General features: G+C 37.7%; 3 protein-coding genes and 1 non-coding gene across 4 annotated transcripts; 3 read left to right on the forward strand and 1 right to left on the reverse strand.

Moving 5' to 3' along the window:
• Positions 1-723: 723 nt before the first annotated feature.
• LOC111326163 (small ribosomal subunit protein eS21) lies at positions 724-2981 on the forward strand. Its single transcript, XM_088744010.1, has 6 exons — positions 724-857; positions 940-1002; positions 1246-1309; positions 1726-1794; positions 2309-2364; positions 2904-2981. Exons 2-6 carry the CDS (start codon positions 953-955, stop codon positions 2917-2919), a joined length of 255 nt encoding a protein of 84 aa, XP_088600136.1. The 5' UTR covers positions 724-857; positions 940-952; the 3' UTR covers positions 2920-2981.
• A 3473-nt stretch (positions 2982-6454) lies between these two features.
• LOC148718291 (uncharacterized) lies at positions 6455-9525 on the forward strand. The gene is made up of 2 exons (XM_088743994.1): positions 6455-7507; positions 8140-9525. The coding sequence occupies exons 1-2, from the start codon at positions 6715-6717 to the stop codon at positions 9162-9164; spliced, it is 1818 nt and encodes a 605-aa protein (XP_088600120.1). The 5' UTR covers positions 6455-6714; the 3' UTR covers positions 9165-9525.
• Positions 9526-13897: 4372 nt separating this feature from the next.
• On the reverse strand, positions 13898-13996 carry Trnai-gau (transfer RNA isoleucine (anticodon GAU)). The gene is made up of 2 exons: positions 13960-13996; positions 13898-13933 (listed from the first exon to the last, which is right to left on the reverse strand). It is a non-coding gene; the product is annotated as a tRNA-Ile (tRNA).
• A 4742-nt stretch (positions 13997-18738) lies between these two features.
• Positions 18739-19847, forward strand: LOC111326104 (uncharacterized). Its single transcript, XM_022930037.2, has one exon. It carries the CDS (start codon positions 19000-19002, stop codon positions 19510-19512), a length of 513 nt encoding a protein of 170 aa, XP_022785772.2. The 5' UTR covers positions 18739-18999; the 3' UTR covers positions 19513-19847.
• The last annotated feature ends 568 nt before the right edge of the window (positions 19848-20415 follow it).

The raw sequence follows: 20415 nt of genomic DNA on the forward strand, positions 1-20415 counted from the left end.
AAGTGACGACAAAAGAAAATTAATGGCTTTTTTTTCGGAAACACTGAAAGCTTTGTCCTTTTGTTAAGAAAGCTAAGTATTTTAAAGTCTCCTTTTAAAAAGAAATTGAACAAAACACAAGATAGTGAAGGGGGCAGCCTTTTCCTCAGACAAACTTGCGGACATAGGTTTTGATTACAGTTACTCTATCCCAAGCATGGTCCCCGTAATGTGTCAAACACAAAGAAAGAAAACATAAAATAGTTCATCAAAATTTTAATTAAATAATTGAAGGTCTTTGTATCTGTATCAGCTAGTCGAATTAAAGTCAAAATGATAAAGAGGTTTGATAAATCCATGCCCAAAATAGCTGGTTACACACATCTCAGTTTGTCCCTATCGCAAATTAACTCCACATCCGTATTCTATCATGACGATATTAAAATTATGACGACATAAAAAAAAAAATGTACTATGGATTCTTGCACAGTGAATTACGATGGGAACATTACTGGAGCTGTTTATTAAAATAACGTTAAAGGGACCGCCTTAGGAAAAGAGCTCTTGCCTTCAGCTGTTTCCGTGTTAATCTGAGAGTACTTGCACTAAACATGTTGAACTGACATGTTAAAAATGTTAAAACAACATATATTGTAAGAAATTGTCCAAATCTTTCGAGATGTCCGTGTTGTCTAAATTTAGATTTCTCATTACACCGTATCTAGTTTTTAGTCTCTCACCTGTACATTTCAGCCGCGTGTGCCCATAGTGTGCTTGGAGACAACTTTGCGCAGTATGAATGCCGGGACTGCGCACGTTTCGGTCTTTTTTCCGCCATCTTTGTTTTCATAAAAGATCTAGAAGACGTGGTATTCAGGGTAAAACAGAGTTTCTATGGTTCTTAGCTTTGTCGATTTCGATTAATCTGTTAACTGAAAGGGTGTTTACTTTTTTATTTAGATTTTCGTATAAAATGCAGAACGAGGCAGGAGAATACGTGGACATGTACACTCCAAGAAAATGGTGAGTTGATGGATACTGAAGACATGAAGTTTAGTTCTAGAAGTGTCGTTTTCTTATCCTCTGTTATTGCTACATTCGATCAAAGATTAATAGACGTAGTTGTGGGTTATCTTTTGCAACGTTAACGATCTGTTTAGTATACAATCATTATTATTCTCACAGAGCTCTTAGTACACATGCATAGATTAAATATTACTATTATTATTATTGCCCTTGTCATAATTATATTTTATACCTATATAGCTCCGTCACCAATCGTGTTATCGTGGCCAAAGACCATGCTTCAGTTCAGTTGAACATTGGACAGGTAGGCAGGCAAATGTTACTCTGCTTCGATTCTAAGCTTTTACTCTTTAAAACTGTCTTTGACAATTAGACACGGCAACAACTTCTACCACCTCCTTGAATGGATGGATGGAGAAACAAGTGAAAGTAGAAATGAAAGCAACCAACTTTCCTCATTCCCTGCCCTTTCAAACACCACCTACACAAGCGACGTAAGATCACTGCAACATTTCTGGTTACGCTAAGATGAATGACTGTTAGTGGTAGGAATTACTATGCTGAAATTCACAATGCAAATTTCAGCTAGGGTCAAAGTCATGGTAAAAACTTATAGATGATCAGGGGATAAGGATAATTTTGAAACCACGAATTAAGACCCCTTGTCGCAAAAGTTTACATTTTATATGCAGTATAGTAGTGTTGTTTGGTTTGTTATAGATTGATGAGACTGGACGATTCACAGGCAGTTTTACAACTTATGCCTTGTGTGGAAACATTAGGCAGATGGTATGTAAGGTTCAATTATTTGAAAAGATAATTTGAACCATGGGTAAAGTGGAGACAAATTTTGCCTGGCTTCAAATGTGGATTTGTTGTTTGGGGTGCAGTAATGCCCAACTTGTAGCTAAGTCAAAAAGAGTTGTATGTTCAAACCCCCTTAAATCTGAATTCATTTTCAAGCTCAACTATCTGCAATTGCTTAATTTTCAGGGTTTTTTTTAAGATCAATTTATCATTTGATCAGCAGGGATTTGCTAAAGCAAAGGCATAGAAAAAACCAGGAAAGATTTATTACTCGACGTTTCGGGGTCATCGTGACTCCATTATCAAGAGACTAGTTAGACTTATTTGCATGTTTTTAAACTAGTCTCTTGATAATGGAGTCACGATGACCCCGAAACGTCGAGTAATAAATCTTTCCTGGTTTTTTCTATAATTTATCATTTCTTATTAATAAGCAGATGCACCTTGTAAAGTATTGGAGATATTAAATGGTTAATAAGAATATTATGTTCTGCAGGGTGAGGCAGATGATTCCCTTACAAAGCTCTGTATAAGAGATTCCATTGTTAACAAGTAAGTTCCTGCTTAATGCCGCAGTTCAAAATATATGAACTTCACATATTCATTGTATCTGATTTATCAGCACGGGTTTATTACGAATCAACTTAACGGCCTGCTCCCAGATGGCTTGTTAGCTCAATTGGTAGAGCGCTGCACTAGTATCGCAGAGGTCAGTGGTTCGAATCCCGTACAGGCCTGATTTTTTTCAGGTCTGATTTTCGCTATTGCATAAATAGCGCTATCTACTGCAAAGGATCGTGCATCATACATATAATTAATACCGCAGTTCAAAATATATGAACTTCATATATTCATTGTATAAGTTCCTACTGTTGGATTCCTCTCCTGTGAAATTTAGCTGAGAAATGAAAGTCTGTAAGTTCCTGTGACATTTTTCAGTGTTAAGCTTCAAATTTTGTTTTTCAGCCTAAAATTCGATCAGGCTTTTATAATTTCAGTAGTTTTCTTCTGTTCAAGACTACCCTGTGTAAAGCATTACTACTAAATGGTAACATAGTCATTAACTTTTCATCGTTTTGTTTTATTTGCAGGAACTATGATGCTTAATATGGAAATGAAGAGGAAAGTACATTCTTCATAAAGAAATAAACTTTGATGTTCTAACTGAACTGCTATATTTCTTTGTTTTGTTTTGTATTTTTTAATTGTTTTACGATTGCCCCTGCTCACGTTATCCCTCTCTCAATACTCTTATTTCATCATTATTTATTTTTCTGATTACCTCATTCTGGACAGAAGGAAATGCCCAGTATTTAACCTCAGTAATTTACTCTCCATTGTGGCATCTCTTTAAGTTTGTATTTAGGCCGACTCTCAGAGCAGGTAGCGGAGAACTATGTTGACGAGCAAAGTACGCACACGATTGAAATATCGAAATTTTTAGTCGTGCACAAGCTAGGCTTACAGTCTTTGCGGGAGGAGGGGAAGGCATAAGGATGTCTAAGTAGTTCGATGGTGAACACGAAGATTTACGTGAAAGTTACCTCAGTCATAGATCAAATTTTCTCTCTTTTAACTCAACAGAAATCGCTTAAGTTAGAGTGACTGGAACTAATTCGGCCCCGGGGAGAAGGAATCACGAAAACGGCTCGCATCGGAAAGCTTATGAGGCCCAATTCAGACGCCGATCTTTTCAAGAGCCGAACCTAATTCCTTGAATTAAGTACACGAAAAGATCGGTGTCCGAATCAATTTGGAACGGCTCACCCGTTCTTCCCGCCTGGCTTGGCCGAGAATTTCGCCTTTGGAACGCCTTTAATTCAGACGCCATACTTTTCATGTGGCGATCCTAATGCATAAATTGTTATAATGTATTTTGCAAGCAGTTTGACTGGATTTACCGGAACTGTATTTGGAACGGCCAAGAAGAACGGCGTCTTAATCAACAGGCCTACTTTTGTTAAAGGCTGATAGTTTCGAAAGAAACTGTTTGGGCTGCGTCGGTGGGAGTAACGAAATGATTTGGATATATCAACAAAGTTGAAAAGGTAAATTGGCCACCGTAATGATTACAAAAGCTGACGTTTCGAGCGTTAGCCCTTCGTCGGAGCGAATAGAGGTATTGTGGGTTGTGTGTGCTTTTAAAGGCAGAAAATGGAGCTACGTTATTGGTGGGAGCATGGCAACGAGAAAAACATGAATAAATTAGTGGAATGAAAAGCGTTCGTTGATCCCTGTGGGATTTAGCCGGTTTGAAAGATGAGCTTTTGTTCAAGATTTTTACGGCTTTCCGTGCTACCTAAGTGCAAGGAAAGACCGCAGATTGCCATATGTTGCTTAGAATGATTAGGTAAATTAAAATGTCTAGCGACTGGTTTCGATGTGTCCTTGTCATTCCTTTCCACGTCTCGAAGGTGTTCTCGGAATCGGTCACCTAGTCTTCTGCCTGTTTCGCCGATGTATATCTTTTTGCAATAAGTGCAAGTTATGCAATAGATTACATTGGCGGAGGTGCACGTGAAGTGATCGGTGATCTTAATGGATCGTTTAGGTCCCGATATTTTATCAGTGTTGTGAATGAAAGGACACGTTTTGCATCGTGCACGAGCGCATTTAAAAGTGCCTGGTTGCTCATTAGTCTGAAAAGAACTTCTGACCAAAAAATTGCCTATGTTTTTGTCGCGTTTGAATGAAATGAGCGGAGGCTGCGAAAAGATAGTGCTTGTCTCTGGATCGTTTTGAAGTAATTTAAAGTTTTTAAGAATGATGGATTTAACTGAGTGGTTGTGAGGGTGAAACGTGAGAGTGAATGGAATGCGGTCGGAATCTTCCTTATGCGACGTTTGTAGTGCTGAATGTCGATCAATAAGTTGAGCGCGGTGGTAACCCGCTTGAACGACGGAAACAGGGTAACCACGTTTATCGAAGAACTGGTACATTGACTCTGATTTGTGGTGGAAATCAGAGTTATTACTACATAAACGACGAAGTCTTAGAAACTGAGAAAAAGGAATGGAATTCTTAACGTGAGATGGATGCGAAGACGAATATAACAAGTAATTATGCGAGTCTGTAGGTTTGTAATACACACTAGTGCATAAACCGTTACCTTCAATTGAAACTTTGACGTCTATAAAGGATAAAGAATTGTCAGAAATTTCCCAAGTATATTTCAGAGCCGGGTGAAAAGAATTGACTGCAGTTATGAATTGAGTGAGCTCCTCTCTGGTAGCGGAGGTAGCGCCGATACAGTCGTCGATGTAGCGACCGTAGAGTTCAGGTTTAGACCCGTTGTATTGGCTGAAAATTTGATGTTCGACAAAACCTACAAAAAGATTCGCATAACTAGGTCCCATTTTGGTGCCCATGGCTACATCATTGGTTTGTTTGAAGAAGTTGTTTCCGAATGAAAAACAATTGAGTGTGAGCACTAGTTCGGCTAAGCGTAGTAGTGTTTCAGATTTAGGTTCCTTAACAGTACGTTGATCAAAAAAATGTTTAAGGGCCAGAAGGCCTTCGCCATTAGGAATGACAGTGTAAAGAGACGTAAGGTCCATGGTGAAAAGAAGTTTGTTTTGGCCAAGGAAATTAAAGTCTCGAAAAATTTGAAGAGCGTGTTGGCTGTCTTTAATATATGATGGTAAAGTTTTGATGATGGGAGCCATAATTTTGTCTAGATAGCTGGAGATAAGTTCGGTAGGGCAACTGCAAGCCGAGACAATGGGCCGACCCGGGTTGTTAGGTTTGTGAATTTTAGGTAAAAAGTAAATACGAGAAGTTCTAGGAGTGGTTATGATGAGATTTTTTGCTGTGGCCGGCAATTCTTGTTTAGTTATGAGTTGGTTGATCGTATTCTTGACGGAGTTTTGATTGCTGGCAGTGAGGTCTTTGTCGATCTTTTGATAAAAAGAGGTGTCAGAAAGTTGCCGCAAAGCTTCTTTTTGGTAGAGGTCGGTGCGCCAAACAACGACTGAGCCGCCTTTATCGGCCGCTTTGATAACTATGTCTTTGCGTTTTCTAAGACTTTTTAGAGCCGACCACTCTTCAGAAGAGAGATTAGAAAATTTGGTAATACGTTTGAAATTGAGTTCGTTTATATCGTGGCGGCATTTTTTGATAAAAAAGTCTAATGATGCGAATTGGCCCTCTGGGGGAGTCCATTTAGACTTTCGAGTCTGAAGTGTTTCGAAAGTGTCTTTGTTCGAGGTGTTACAATCATCCTCTTTGTTGTGAAAAAAGGCTTTTAATTGAACGCGGCGAAGGAATTTTTCTACGTCTTGTTTAATTGAGAATTCGTCCGTTGTTTTAGAAATGGGAACGAAATTTAAGCCCTTACTGAGTACGGATTTTTCTGAATCGGAAAGTGAGAGGTTTTCTGGAATGGTAACTACAGTTTTGAGGTTTTCTGGTGATGAGTGGTTAGCGATTTGGGGACCGATAAGTTGGTCAAGTTTTTGGGCCTTAATTTGGTTCAAATGATTGAAAAGTTTCGAATTAGTTTCCTGAATTTTGGCGCGGATAGATTGTAATAAAACTGCTGGACAGATTTTGGAAAGTTCAGAGCGGCAATGTAGGATTTGTTCGGTGAGGCGATTACGTTTTTGGCACATAGCTCTAATGGTGATTCTCATGATGTTTATGAAGGCCCATACTGGTCAAAATTACACTCTCAATAAATGGTATTGACTGAACTGTTTTTTCATGCTACTATCATGTTTTAGTGCATCTGTGTCGCTTTCTTGTTTGTATTAATATTTGATTTTTTGTGTATCATGCAAGAAAAAATTACAAATTCCAATTTTTTTTAATGTATATGTACATATTTTTTTGTATCATGATAGTATAAATTTTTTTCCATGGTACTCAAAAAGTTTGGGGATTGTGTGCTAATTTTTGGGTTCCATGATACATTGCGGTCATTGTGGAGAGAGGTATGGGTCGAGGGTAAGTTCCCGCCAAAACGGGCTGCCGTCGCCGCCATCTTGGAATATGTCTTCGTCAAGTAGAGAAACGAGAATAGCTAATATAGCATTAAACGCCATCCGAGAGATTAATTCTCTATTAAATACATCAGCCAGACAATCATCTTCCTCTGGTACCGATAACCAATCTCCAGGGCAAGCTGGAAATAGACCTCGCAACGTTCTCAGCGAGCTTCGTTCTCGTTTCCCAACTCTATCGGGCAACGTAACCAATGCTCCCCGGAATGTTGCATCGTCATCCCGTAATATTGGAAGAACAAATCGTACTGCAACAAGGGATTGTGCGATCAAAGATATTGTAATTGTCGGGGCAAACACTGAAAAAACACCACAAGCAAGAGAAAAAAAGCTGCAACTGGAAAGAAAGAATCGAGTTATTTCAGGTTTTGCGATTGACAAAACGTGGAATGATAAGACTTTGTACAGCAAAGTGAAAGCACAACTCCCAGATGATTGCAAGGATATCGATTTTGAGTTTGTAAAGAACTGTTATGGGACACTTATCAAGCCTCGGTTAGCGAATGGAGTAAAAATTGATGGCAGCATACTGTTGAAATCTATTGCATCCACCACCACCGTCTATGTTCGTTTATTTGCTGATGACTTTGATGACTCCGAGTTTGAAAAAAGCCCTTTTGAATTTGAAGAAAAGAAGTCAGAAAAAGAAGATGACCCAAGTGCTATACTTCATGATGCTGATAAGACTACTGCAGGTAATATTGTAAGGCAGTAGTTAATTCTATTGTATTGTCTTTGGTTTTAATAGTTGCATTGGTATTGTGTTAGGTTTTTTTTTAAATCATTACAATCATCAAATCTGTCTGGCATTATTAGAGCGCTATATACATGTAATTATTGAAACAACAATGTACCATACATGTAGCTCAAAATGGGACTAAATGATCGTCAAATTTACATTTTGATTTCATGCTCTGAATGTTTATCATTATAAATAAAAGGCTAATAGAATTTTTAACAGACAAACGTTTTTGAACTTGTTCAGTTCATCATCAGAACTAAAAAAAATGGAAATAAACATTCAAGTAATCCCATAATGGGATAGTGTTAAGTGGAATGCTTCAATTTGTTTTAAACAAAACTATTCTCTTGTGGGATTACTTAACACTCTGCAATTTAGATGTTCATTTCCAATTTTTTTAGTCCAGATGATGAACTGAACAATTTTAAAAGAACATTAGACTGTTAAAAAATCTATTAGCTTTTCAAGTATAATATTCAAACAACACTAGGGGATTACATTATGTTAAATTTCTGTCTTTCTCTCAACGTTTTCATTGTATATAATAATGAACACTATAAGAACTGAGTTTATTGTGCTTTTCAGTTGACAAGAGGGAAAATATTGACCTTACTGAAGATAAGGAGTTTACAGAAATGGATGTAATCACCCAAGAGATCATAAATCACTGTGTAAATGATGTGCAAAACCCTGTTGAAATACTAAAGTATGCTCAAGGGAAGATTCTAAATGGTAGACCATTGGAGACAGCAGATGTATCAATTGAAATTGAAGGGGAAACCAATTTTATTCTGGTTGACGGAGAGAATTTACTGGAATCAGGATTTGAGGAAATAAGCACAATAAGTAACTTCAGGTTACCATTAGAAGTGAACTTTATTGGCGAGGCTGCAAGGGACTTTGGAGGCCCTAGGAAGGAGTTTTTTCGATTGATGCTGATTGAGATTAAAGACAAGCTTTTTGAAGGTGGAGTGTTACGGGAAGATTTGTCTGAAAAATACAAGCCAGCTGGCATTGTAATGGGGCTGAGTATTCTTCAGAATGGTAAAATTCCTCAATTCTTCCCTGAAAACATTCTTAAAGAACTAGCAAATGGCGACTCATCATCATCATGTGTAAGAAATCTCATTAGAGGGTTTCGTAAAGTTGGTGTTCTCCAGCTATTGATGAAACTACCCACTTTCATGTATCTCTTCATTCCAAGTGAGGCAAGTGCTCTCAGTGTGAAGAAGCTTGCTAATCTTCTTACTCCTAAATTCAGCGAGGAAGGCTCAAATGCAAGAAAATACCAGAAGGAAGTATATGCTGCATTTATTCGTTACATTAAAGAAGTTGCTGCTGGAAGGAGAGTGTCAGGAAATAACACCCTTAACCTTGGTCATGTGCTGCAGTTTGTGTGTGGAACAGATGAAGAATCTACACTAGGATTTGTTTTATCACCAGAAATCAATTTCATTGAATGTGGTGATGCATTTATGCCCACAGCCAATACATGCATAAATGTTCTCAATCTACCCATCCCAAGCTACTCCAAACAGCTTCCAGGTGACGAGTTTTTGTTCAACCTTTATGACTTGGCTTTCAGTAGTTCCTACTTTGGTGTTGTATAATTTTACAAAAACTGTGGGCTAGGAAAAAAAGGGGGGAGATCGACTGTTTGTTATCAAGGGTACATGTTTTGAATCGTTGTTTTAACCTTTTGCATGTTAACAGTTTGTTCTAACTAAAAACATTTTCATAATAACACCTTTGGTTGTGGTTTCATATATTTACAAAGTTTTAAAATTTGTTATTGTTTACTGAGATGTTTTTACAATCAGAATGTCCACTGTGCCTACATACAAACCCAAGCTTTTAAGTTGTGTAAGAATAATTTATATTATATTTTTGGGAGTTTATAAAAATTGTTATTCATGGTTATCACTGCTATTCATAAAAATATACCAAATAAAGTTTTCCATTTTATCATGATGTAATTATTTCTTTTCTTAGTTTTGATGTCATCGTGAGTGTTGCCTACACTGGAATGACTAACTACTGTTGTAGACATCTCACAATGTATGGCTTCCTGAGCCACATGAGACAGCATTGTCAGCGTATGGTTTCAGAATTCAAAACCAATGGTACTCAAATTTAATGTTTTTCTTTGCCTTTCCACAATCCTTTTGCTTATGAAAAAACATAAAACAATGAAAACTACTTCATACATAATGAGATGTAGGCTGCAGTGGTGTTTAATGAACCAGTGATAGTTGAGATCAGGTCAGGTAGTGAAAGGTGTGTACTGTCGTTTCAGATGTTAGTCCTTCATTGGAGTACCAGTAATTCTTATAAATATCATGCAGAAATATACATTATTTTCTACTTAATGAAGTGATACAATCCTAAACTTTGTTTTAAACAGTTAACCATTCTTGTTGCCAAAGAGGACGTGGGTGGGTTAAAATTTCGTATCCAAAACTTTATTTGGTGATATGTGAAAAGAATTCTTCGATTTGAGCAGTTTTAACTAACTTCAAATTCCCAATGGACGATGATTGGCTATGAATACAATGGGTGTTTAACCCAACTACTCGGCCGAAAATTATGTAGATTTCATCAATGAATAGCAAAAATAATTGCCATAAAAAACTATTTGAGAAGCTGAAAACAACACAGGAAATTAATTTCTTAAGTGAATTTGTAGTAAGGGACCATTCATTATTTCTGGGAGGAGGAGATGGGTGATTAATTGGGGGACTTGAATTTTTTTTAAGCCTACAAAAGAAAAAGTGTGTTTATCGTAGTTGGACCCTTTAACAAAAAGGTACCTTTGCTAATTAATCACCCACCACTCCATCCCCTCTAAAATAATGAACAGTCCCTAAGAATCAACCATGGAATTCTGGAAAGTAAAAATAATTCAGAAATATTTCTTTACTCACTCAGAATCTGCCTTGATTTTTTTTTTATTTTCTATTTTTTAGTGTAACTAAGTATTCACATTTAGAAAGGAAGAAATGAGATCTACACATTGCAAATAGCTAAGCTGTCCCTGATATTCATCATTATCCAAGGGATCAGGTAATTGTAACATTTGTTCTCCTGAAATTGCACATGTTGGTGGATTCAATTGTACCTGATAGTCAACATCCTCCACAGGGACTAACCCTTCAGGATCAAAGCCATATTGATCTAATTCACTTTCTGATAGTGAGGGTTCAGGGGGGTTGACATTCTGTAGCATACCAGCTGTCCATAACTGAAGTGGGGAATTGTTTTTCTCTGTTGAAACTGGCCTGTTATTCATCTGTGCAACAAATTCTTGAAGGGAAATATTGATCCTTGGAAGGTAGATATAGTGTAAACAATACAAATGCAAATCATTCAAAGGATCAAGAATGCCAGTTTTCTCCATTTCATTAAACAACTGTGCATAGAAACATAGGACCCCAGAATAAACATCTCTATGACTTCTCTCCACTCGGCAGTTATGAACAGAGGACCCAGTGATGATACTACCCCTGTTTAAGCCCTGTTTTTCCAACATGAATTGAGCAACATGCACATTCTCCATTCCATAGTCGCATCTTGCTCTGGAAGGTAATCCATATTTATGAGTTCCCTCAACAAAAAGTTTTAAAACAGTTTCAGCTCTATTGTTGTCACAGCATTTGCAGTAAATTATTAAACGCGAGAATCCATCAATACAAAGATGAACTACAAGCTTCCACCTAATTAGTTTGTGAGCACCATCAAAGTGCCAGAGTGAATTGGGTCCAGGTACACTGTACTTGCGACGGTATATAACCAATCTCCATCTTGACGAAGTGCCAATAGGATCCATTCTTCTAAGACATTCGCTTACTCTTGACCGCTGAACCCTAATACCTCGGCTTCTCAAGGCACCAATAAATCTCCTTCGGCCAATATTTGGTGTGAGAAACCCCCCTCTTGCTTGATTTGTGTCAGGTGCAGTCAATTCTTTATAGATGAGGTCTAACTGTTCATCTGAAATGTTTGAAAACTTTTCAAGTTTATCATCTATTTCAAACTTCTTTCTCCTTCTTTGAAGTGTAGATACACTGATACCGAGCAGCTTGGCTATTTTTTCCCAAGAAAAATGGATTGTACGTAAGTCTTCTATTTGGTCCTTGCTGATCACAATGATTGGTCTTCCAGGTCCCTCTCTGCCTTCCACAGGTGGAGTAAAAAAACTACCTGAGGAGCTTCCACTTGCTACAGTTTCATTAGAAAGGAGAACATCGGGAAGGGACTGCACAGTACTCTTTAGGAGATGCAAAGACTCTTTCAATGTATAGTTTTCTGGAGCTCCATCAAGATCGTGTTCAATCAAAGTCAGTGTTGCATAAGCATCCTGTAATCTATGTTTTGTTATTTCGATGATTTCTTCTGTCCAAGTTGTTTCTTGGAAATTTATAAAAAGATTAACAACTCCTTTTAAATTCTGAAGGAAGAGTTGTAATCCTCGCTGATTTCGTTTCCTAAATATAGTATGCCTTGACATTTTTGCGGTTGTAAAATTACAACTTTGAAAACAAGATGGCGGCGTTAGACCCATACCTCTCTCCGCGATGAACGCAATGCATCATGGATCCAAAAAATTAACACACAATCCCCAAAAATTTTTGAGTACCATGGAAGAAAAATTTATACTATCATGATACAAAAAAAAATATGCATGTATACATGAAAAAAAATTTTGAATTTGTTACGAAAAATTTGTATGTGGTAATGAAAAAAAAATTATACTCTGTCATATGAAAAAATAATATCAATGATTATATTATCGCCTTCAAAGTAATTTTTTCTTGCAGGATACACAAAAAATCAAATATTAATACAAACAAGAAAGCGACACAGATGCACTAAAACATGATGTAGCATGAAAAAACAGTCCAGCCAATAGCATTTATTTAGAGTGTAATTTTGACCAGTATGGGCCTTCATAGATGTTACGTGAAAAAGAATTTTGGGCGCATTGAATTTGGTGATGGTATTGTTTGGTGAATGAAGATGCATGAAAATTGGAGCGAAAACCCTTGGGAATAACTTTAGAATGAAGGCAACGACCGATGAAGTTTATGTGGCTACAAAACCTAGTTTTGGCGAAAGCAACGAACGCTTTTCATTCCACTAATTTATTCATGTTTTTCTCGCTGCAATGCTCCCACCAATAACGTAGCTCCATTTTCTGTCTTTAAAACCACACACAACCCACAATTCCTCTATTCGCTCCGACAAAGGGCTAACGCTCGAAACGTCAGCTTTTATAATCATTACGGTGGCCAATTTACAATTTCTACTTTTGTTAATTTGGGTCGGTCCAAATTCGAATTGAGTTCGGCTCATGAAAAGTTCGGCGACTGAACCGGACTTAAATCACTCGCCTTCGGCTCATGTTTTATAAGCTTTCCTCGTGTTCTTTCGACGTCCTGCGCGGCTTTATCACGTTGTAGAGCCTGGAAAAATGTGTTCTATCGCTTAAAGAATTAAAATAGCTCAAACAGTGAAATACATGAAATAGATTTATACCCGCTAATTAAAGTGTTATATCATATCGCCATTGACTAGGGACGATAGGTCATCATCATAGTGAATTTACGTATGATGTGCGATCCTCGCAGTAGATAGTGCTAACTATGCAATAGCGAAAATCAGACCTGAAAAAAATCAGGCCTGTACGGGACTCGAACCACTGACCTCTGCGATACTAGTGCAGCGCTCTACCAATTGAGCTAACAAGCCAACTGGGAGCAGGCCGTTAAGTTGATTCGTAATAAACCCGTGAAAGTGATAAATGAGATGCAATGAATATATGAAGTTCATATTTAGAACTGCGGTATTAGATACGTATGATGTGCGATCCTCGCAGTAGATAGCGCTATCTATGCAATAGCGAAAATCAGACCTGAAAAAAATCAGGTCCTGTACGGGACTCGAACCTGTACGGGACTCGAACCACTGATCTACGCAATAGCGAAAATCATAGATAGCGCTATCTACTGCGAGGATCGCACATCATACGTATCTAATACCGCAGTTCTAAATATATGAACCTCATATATTCATTGCATCTCATAGTGAATTTAATAAAGCAGGTGAGGGGTAGACAAGACATAAGTCCTGATGTGGACCTGCACTAATTAAAATTATCAATTAATAAAAACCTAGATACTGAATAAATCGAAAATGGGTATGTTGAGCCTCGGGCCGATTACATTCTTCAAGTTTTTTCATGTAAGCTCAAGGAGGGATTTAAAAGAAGAAGAAAAAAAAAATAGTTTAGGAAGGAAGGCAAACAACTGGGAAAGAAAAAAGGTGATTAAAAAAAATTTATCACTGGTCCGTGAGAGGCTCGAACTCTCGACCTCGGCGTAGCAGTTGGATTCGTAGATCCAGGTGTATCAGCACCGCGCTCTGCCGACTGAGCTAACGGACCATGTGTTGAAAGCAGGTGCGTTTTTACAGTATTTAAATACTCTTACAATCCTGACAGATGATCATTGGCAAAATCGGTCTGAACATTTCACTTTCTTCAAGTTTATATCGATGATCAGTACGAAGGAAGCGTATTCTAACGTCAACAATCGAATATTAATTAGGTCAGGTTCCGTCTCTACACCGAGACAGGATAATATTAAAAGCGTGGATGATGAATTTTAGATTAAACTGTAATAACGTTTTCATAACCGCAGAAGTGAGAAACGGAAATGGGCCAAGTAGAAATTGGTTAAGCCAATGAATTGTGATTTAGTAAAATAACTATACCAGTAAAACTGAATTTCCTTTTTAAATCAGTCGCATGGAAAAGCTACAAGTAAATCCCTCATCGCAGGCGAGTGTCTTCCTTTTGAACTGGGCCCGCTGTAATTGGCTAGGCTGTTGCGGTGTCCGTGCCATTTTTTGTCATTTTCTTTAATCTATTTGTTTTGATTGTTGTTGTTTGGCGAAGTTAATAGAAGTTAATCAACTTCATCCATGGCGTACCGCTAAGTATTGTACACTGATGCCTTTTGGAGTGTGCTTTAATCGAATCATAGCATTTGCGAGGTTTTCCTCGCGCAGATGATTACTTTCAATGCTTTGTACCCAAAATTGCTTACTGAGTCAGATCGGTGTAACTGTCTCTGCTGCCATGGCAGAGAGCAAAGGATATGTGATTAATTAAATAAACGTCTGTGACACACACTTCTAATAATAAGGAACCACAACAAAACTTATAATGACTAATTTCAGAACTCTTTAAAGATTTCATCAAATAACGAAAAAAGAAAAAAAGACAAGTTTAGACGACTAATTTCCACCTTTAGGACAAAGTTATTCAATCAGGTTTATCTAGTGTCACTTCACTCTTCGTGGAAATATTTGAACTTTCTAATGAGGAAACACAAACCCAATATAAAGGAATCAAAAGAATAAAACGATGATGGAAAAAAAAAAAAAGAAATAAAAGAGACGAACTCAGCTATGCTGGACATGCTATGCCGGCGGCATCATGCAAACATAAAATCCTTTTTCCCCAGATTCAAGTGAAAGAATTCAGCCGAAGTAAGAGACTAATTAACAAGTAAAGATTAACAAGTAAACAACTGATCACGAATGAAACCTGCATTGCAATGAAACTTCGCTGCAATCAATGTGGTATGTAATCAATGCAAATATGTTGGGGATCTGTTCGTATCTATCTCTGATGTAAGAAGTGCTATGCTACACATTTGTAGCACAGCAAATACACTCAAATATAAATCTATGCAAATAAAATTAGTCAATGAGGTAGGGCAATCAATATTGCCGGAAATAAGGTGTTTCCGTCACTACCTTCTTTGTTTCTTTTGTGATCTAAGAGTCTTTAAGTAAATAGAACTTTATCAACCACAACAGAGTTAATATTCAGTAAGCTTCTAAGCCCCAATCCTTAATACTTCCGAGGTATTAAGGAGCCGACTTCTGATGAGGTTTTTTTTTCAGGAGCTACTTTCTCACGGTTCTAACCTCACTGATGCGCGGCAACTTAATCCTAGTCACGTAAGGTTTCTTTTTTTTTTTTTTTTCCTGCGTAGTGAATCACCTCATTTTACACATTCTCCAGTACTTGGTCCAAAGCACTGAAAAAGAAAGGTTCGAACATCTCGGCCTTTTTGTTTTCCGTTGATTCGTCTTTTAACCATAATCCTTATCCGGAATATATGCATAAACTCTTGTCTCCAAAGAAGCATTTGATAAGCAACTGATTATTTGGGTGTTATGAACATTTTTTTTTAACAAAAAAAAAAAAAGAATGTTTATATTAGGTAATACTATTAGCTCACCCCTAGGGTCTACTCTCTTGCGGTACCGTCTGGAAAGCAACTTGGTTCATTCTTAGGAGATCTAAGATCAACATCGAGATTTCAATCACTAATGTTTATTTCCGATCACCATTTAATTCCCCTCACAAACGTGTTTCTAGTCACGAGGAAGTGTAGAAAAAAGGAACCACTGTCGAGAGAGAACGGCCGTGGAAATTCATACGGCCACGCACAGGCAACGACGGGTTAGAAACATGTTGGAACAGCAATCTTTACATGGGTGAATGTAAGCTACGCAAAGGTCTTTTACTGTCTCCATATTCACTTGATGACAGCCAAACGAAATTCGTAACAGATTTGTTACAAATACTTTTAAAGGTTCGCCCATTTTTTACATAACCATTTTGTACAATAATGCGCATGCTCAAATGTCAGCCTGAGGATGGGCACCTGACAAATCACATTACACGCTTCTCCCATAGATTTAACATCTTGTTTAACACGTGTAAGCTGGCTCCTGGAAACCTGTGTGCACGTGCAAGTGCACATTCGCTTTCTGTTCTGCACCGAACGAGGTCAAAGGAAGAAAGAAATGAATCTGCGTAGTGAAAGAATTCCGTTTCTTCTCTTGAACGCATTGTTCTTTGAACACTTGTCTGCCTCACCTACTAATCTCATTCTTTAGGGAAAGACACATTCCCTGTCTTTGCGGATAAGGTCTGGAAACAATTTTCTTGTTATGACCTTATTCGTGACTTGCCTTACGATTTTCCAACAGTTCTCTCCAGGTGTATCCCTTTGGAGCGAGTAAATCAAATTATAATCAGGAAATTCCAAACCGTTTCTTCCTGGATTAGTTGAAGTTCAGGGTGTTCTTCACGATACGATAGTTCCCAATTCTAATCGCCAATTTACTCAAGTATCTGTTCCTAAGCTCTCTCGAAGGCAATGGATTGTACTGTGATTCTTTCAAAATTCAGTGAAATGTAATCTTTAAGTTGCTACAGAGGATTAGAATAGTCATATAAAGCATTAAGAAATCCGTTAGAAAGGGGTTTGTTTGTTTTTTTGTTTCACCTGTCTCGAAAATTTCAGACTTAGTATTGTCGGAGCGCTTAGCTCTTGCTCAACACTTGCTCAAGAGGAAACGTTGGCGAAAATTCACACAAACTCAGGGAATTTAGTGTTGAATGTTTGGAAGACTTGGAAAGCTGATTATTGTTGCTCATTTGACACTGACTAAAGTTTTTAGTGACTGCGTCACTCAGGGAATGGTTTTCCTCCAAATAATCAAAAGAGCAGCAAAAATGACTTTGAAATCGGAAAACTGGAAGATTGTGAATTCATGGACATTTTTCTTCATTCCTTTTGACCCCGACTAAGTTGGGTGAAGCGATAAATGCATACCAACTACGTGATCGTTGAAAGTTATCAATCAGATGTTGATGGGCTGCTGATTGACTGCAAACACCAATGGTAACTGATCACTGACCAATACAGACGCTAGCGAGAATACTTCGGCTAAAAATATATGAAGCGTGCCCCGCATAATTAAGGGCCCTTTACTGACCTTAACATACCCCACTTTACCATTAAAAAAAACTTACAAAACCCAATTTTTTTTTTTCGGATATTGGAGAAAGAAAGTTCATTAAGGATCAGTTACATAACGGTTACTCTAATCCACATAAAAGTATGGCCCAGCAGCATTTACGCTCCCACAAAGCGTGCCGGCAGTTTTGTGGAGGAAAAATAACAGTTTTGTGGTTTAGAGTTTGCCGAACGAACCTTCTAAGCTTTCAGCTGTTCCTGTTTATTTCTTTAATTGCAACCTCTCAAATCCACCCGTTGGCTCTTGTTCGGACGAAGTCATTCATTACTCGCCATTAGAACTGTTTTAAAGTCTTTAAAAGACTTCTGTTCTTATAGAAGTAACAGACAGAAAGGAATGAAGATAATGAATCAAGAATTTCTTTTATACGTCTTAGTTTGTCAGGAAGGGGACCAGTTTTAGCCGACTGGGCGAGTGCCATCAAAGCGACGTTTTCTTTCAGCGCCTGACCTTTTGTAAGATTGACAAGTAAGCACTGACTTGCCTGCTGGCTTTTGTGGCGGCTTGTAGGGATAAGCTGATTGGAGCCTTCTCGAGCTTAAAATGCCTTCCTCGACTACAATTACATCACGTTCAAATTATCCCGCACAGACATTCTTAAATTGAAAAAAAATATTAAGTAACAAATCTCACTATAATTGTTGTTTTAAAAAGGAAACATCACTCTGTAGACAGGTATCTCTTGTGTAAGAAAATCGCGTGAGTTCGATTTTTGAGTGAATACATAACAAAGGGAAATATTTTAAAAGTATTCTAAATTAAGGTTTTTTAAATATTCACATGTACATGCACGGGAAGCTGTGCCCAGTGGAGAGGAAATTGGAAGAAGTAGCGGATTAAATATACAAATTAATTTTAAGTCAATTTGTATGAAATCGTGCTCTCTAATACTCGTAAATCCTTTTTCGCTCCCACGCAGATACCATTTACAAATGAATGTTCCTTTTTTAAATTTTCAAAAATGAAATATGCAAAGTAAAACTCCAAAACCCGCAATATTCTACCGTGGACTTAAGTCTTCTTTCTAAACGATCAAACCTAAAGCACCTTGAAGAATGAAAAGGTTAATTTATTGTGATCTTCTGAAATTTATACTATCGGAAGCAGCCGACCTAAGATAGGAAAGTAGCGAGCTGTTAACTTCAAATTGCGTGATAAACCAAGGCTATAGTGGAAATGCTAAGCCAGAGAAATCCGTGGGCTGAGATCAGCTTCCGTTTGAGACACTTGGACGGTTTATATGAGAACAATTTCAAACTTTCGATCACTTTTCACGTCAACAAGTTTGCGTGCAAGCGACGTTATTTTTTCGGTGGATGTCTTGTTTTTCTTTTAAGTCTGTAAACAGGTTCAAATTAGATAAAGGCTAAGAAGGGTTAGAGTTAAACCCTCTTAATTCGGAAACAAACGTCATCTCGGTTTACATTGGTAACCTTTGTACGACTTATAAAAGGAGGCAGCGTGCCAACCCAACGCTCAATTTAGTCGAAGGGAAGAGTTCTAAAAGAAAGAACACAGCGAGAACACAGCCAGAACACTATAATGAGAGCAAATACTGGAGGAAAAGATGGCCACGAACTTGCGAAGAGAAGAAGAAGAAATAGAAACGGGGAGAACATGTCAGATACTGCTTCCAATAGCAATGTTTCTTCTAAACAAGAAAAAAAGAAAAGTTCTGTTGGTGAACAAGAGGAAAATCGTCGTGAAAACAACACGAACAGTCGAAACTGTGAAAGTCGCCGATATGGCATGATTGTAGAAGACATCTACATTGAAATGGACGATATTATTTGTGAAATTCAGAACGGGAAAATCTCATTGGACGCGTTGCCTAAGTTGGGACTATTTCCTTTACATGAGGCAGTCGCCCGTGGACTTACAAAATATGCCGAAAGCTTAATAGGACTTGGATTACAGCTTACAAGCGAAACTCCTGACGGACTTACACCATTGGAGATAGCAGTTATGGCTGGGAATTTCGAAGCTGCTGCCTTGTTGATTCAGCATGGGGCTCCTGTTGATCGAATTCGAGATGGAATTCCTCAATTTATGTAAAGGTTTTGCGCCCTCATTTCGACTTATTCAAGAGATTTAAGACTGGTTGTTACCAACTTGACTTAATTTCTGCCTTCTTGTGGGAGAGTAATATTATAAAGACTGGTTAGTTTATGTCGCTTATGAATGACGGAACATCACTGTCAGCTATAATCGCGCTCAAGCCATCACAGTTGGACTTCGTGGAGTATATTTCACAAACAATTTAAATAAATGTTATTTGGAGACAGAAGCTTATTGTTTTAAGCAGCAATTGACAGCGCGTCACGGAAAATGTCAAAGAGTTTATAATACTGTATTGTATTTATTGAACTAATAAACTATCATCGCCCGATTGCTATTTTAGTTTTGTTTGTTTTATTGTTACAGTAAACATAAAAAATTTCAAAGGGCATTAAAATAGTTCACAGTAGTATTAGGCAAATCTGTTTATCGAAGGACGCCTCTAAAAATCTGCGGAGACTAGAGGCGTTTCTCTGTCAGCCATGATTACCATGGTGTCGTTGGTAACCGAAACTTCTGAATTGATTTCATTTTGGCCAGCCTTGTGACCAATTGAAAAGTGAGTATGACTTATGAAATTATCGTTTCTCGTCATTATGGACAGTCCACTTCCACGTCTCCCATTTCAAGATTAAGTTTGTCATAATCAATCGCTTCTGACGTACTTGGGATCAATTTACTTAGGTTCGGAGTTTTGCGTCAACCCAAATTTTGTCCCAAATAGTTTCTTGCTTAATATATAAGCTTCTTCAAAAAGTTACTTTTCGCTTCCTAACTTGGGGTTCTTTCGAGATTACGATCTTTATGACTGATGTACTTCTTTCGCCTATTTGCTTAATACTCAAAGGTATTTGACTTCATACAGATCGCTGTCCGTCCTCTGTTTTCATATCTCCGGTC

This window comes from Stylophora pistillata, chromosome 13, assembly GCF_964205215.1.
Source record: "Stylophora pistillata chromosome 13, jaStyPist1.2, whole genome shotgun sequence".
Classification (NCBI taxonomy): domain Eukaryota; kingdom Metazoa; phylum Cnidaria; class Anthozoa; order Scleractinia; family Pocilloporidae; genus Stylophora; species Stylophora pistillata.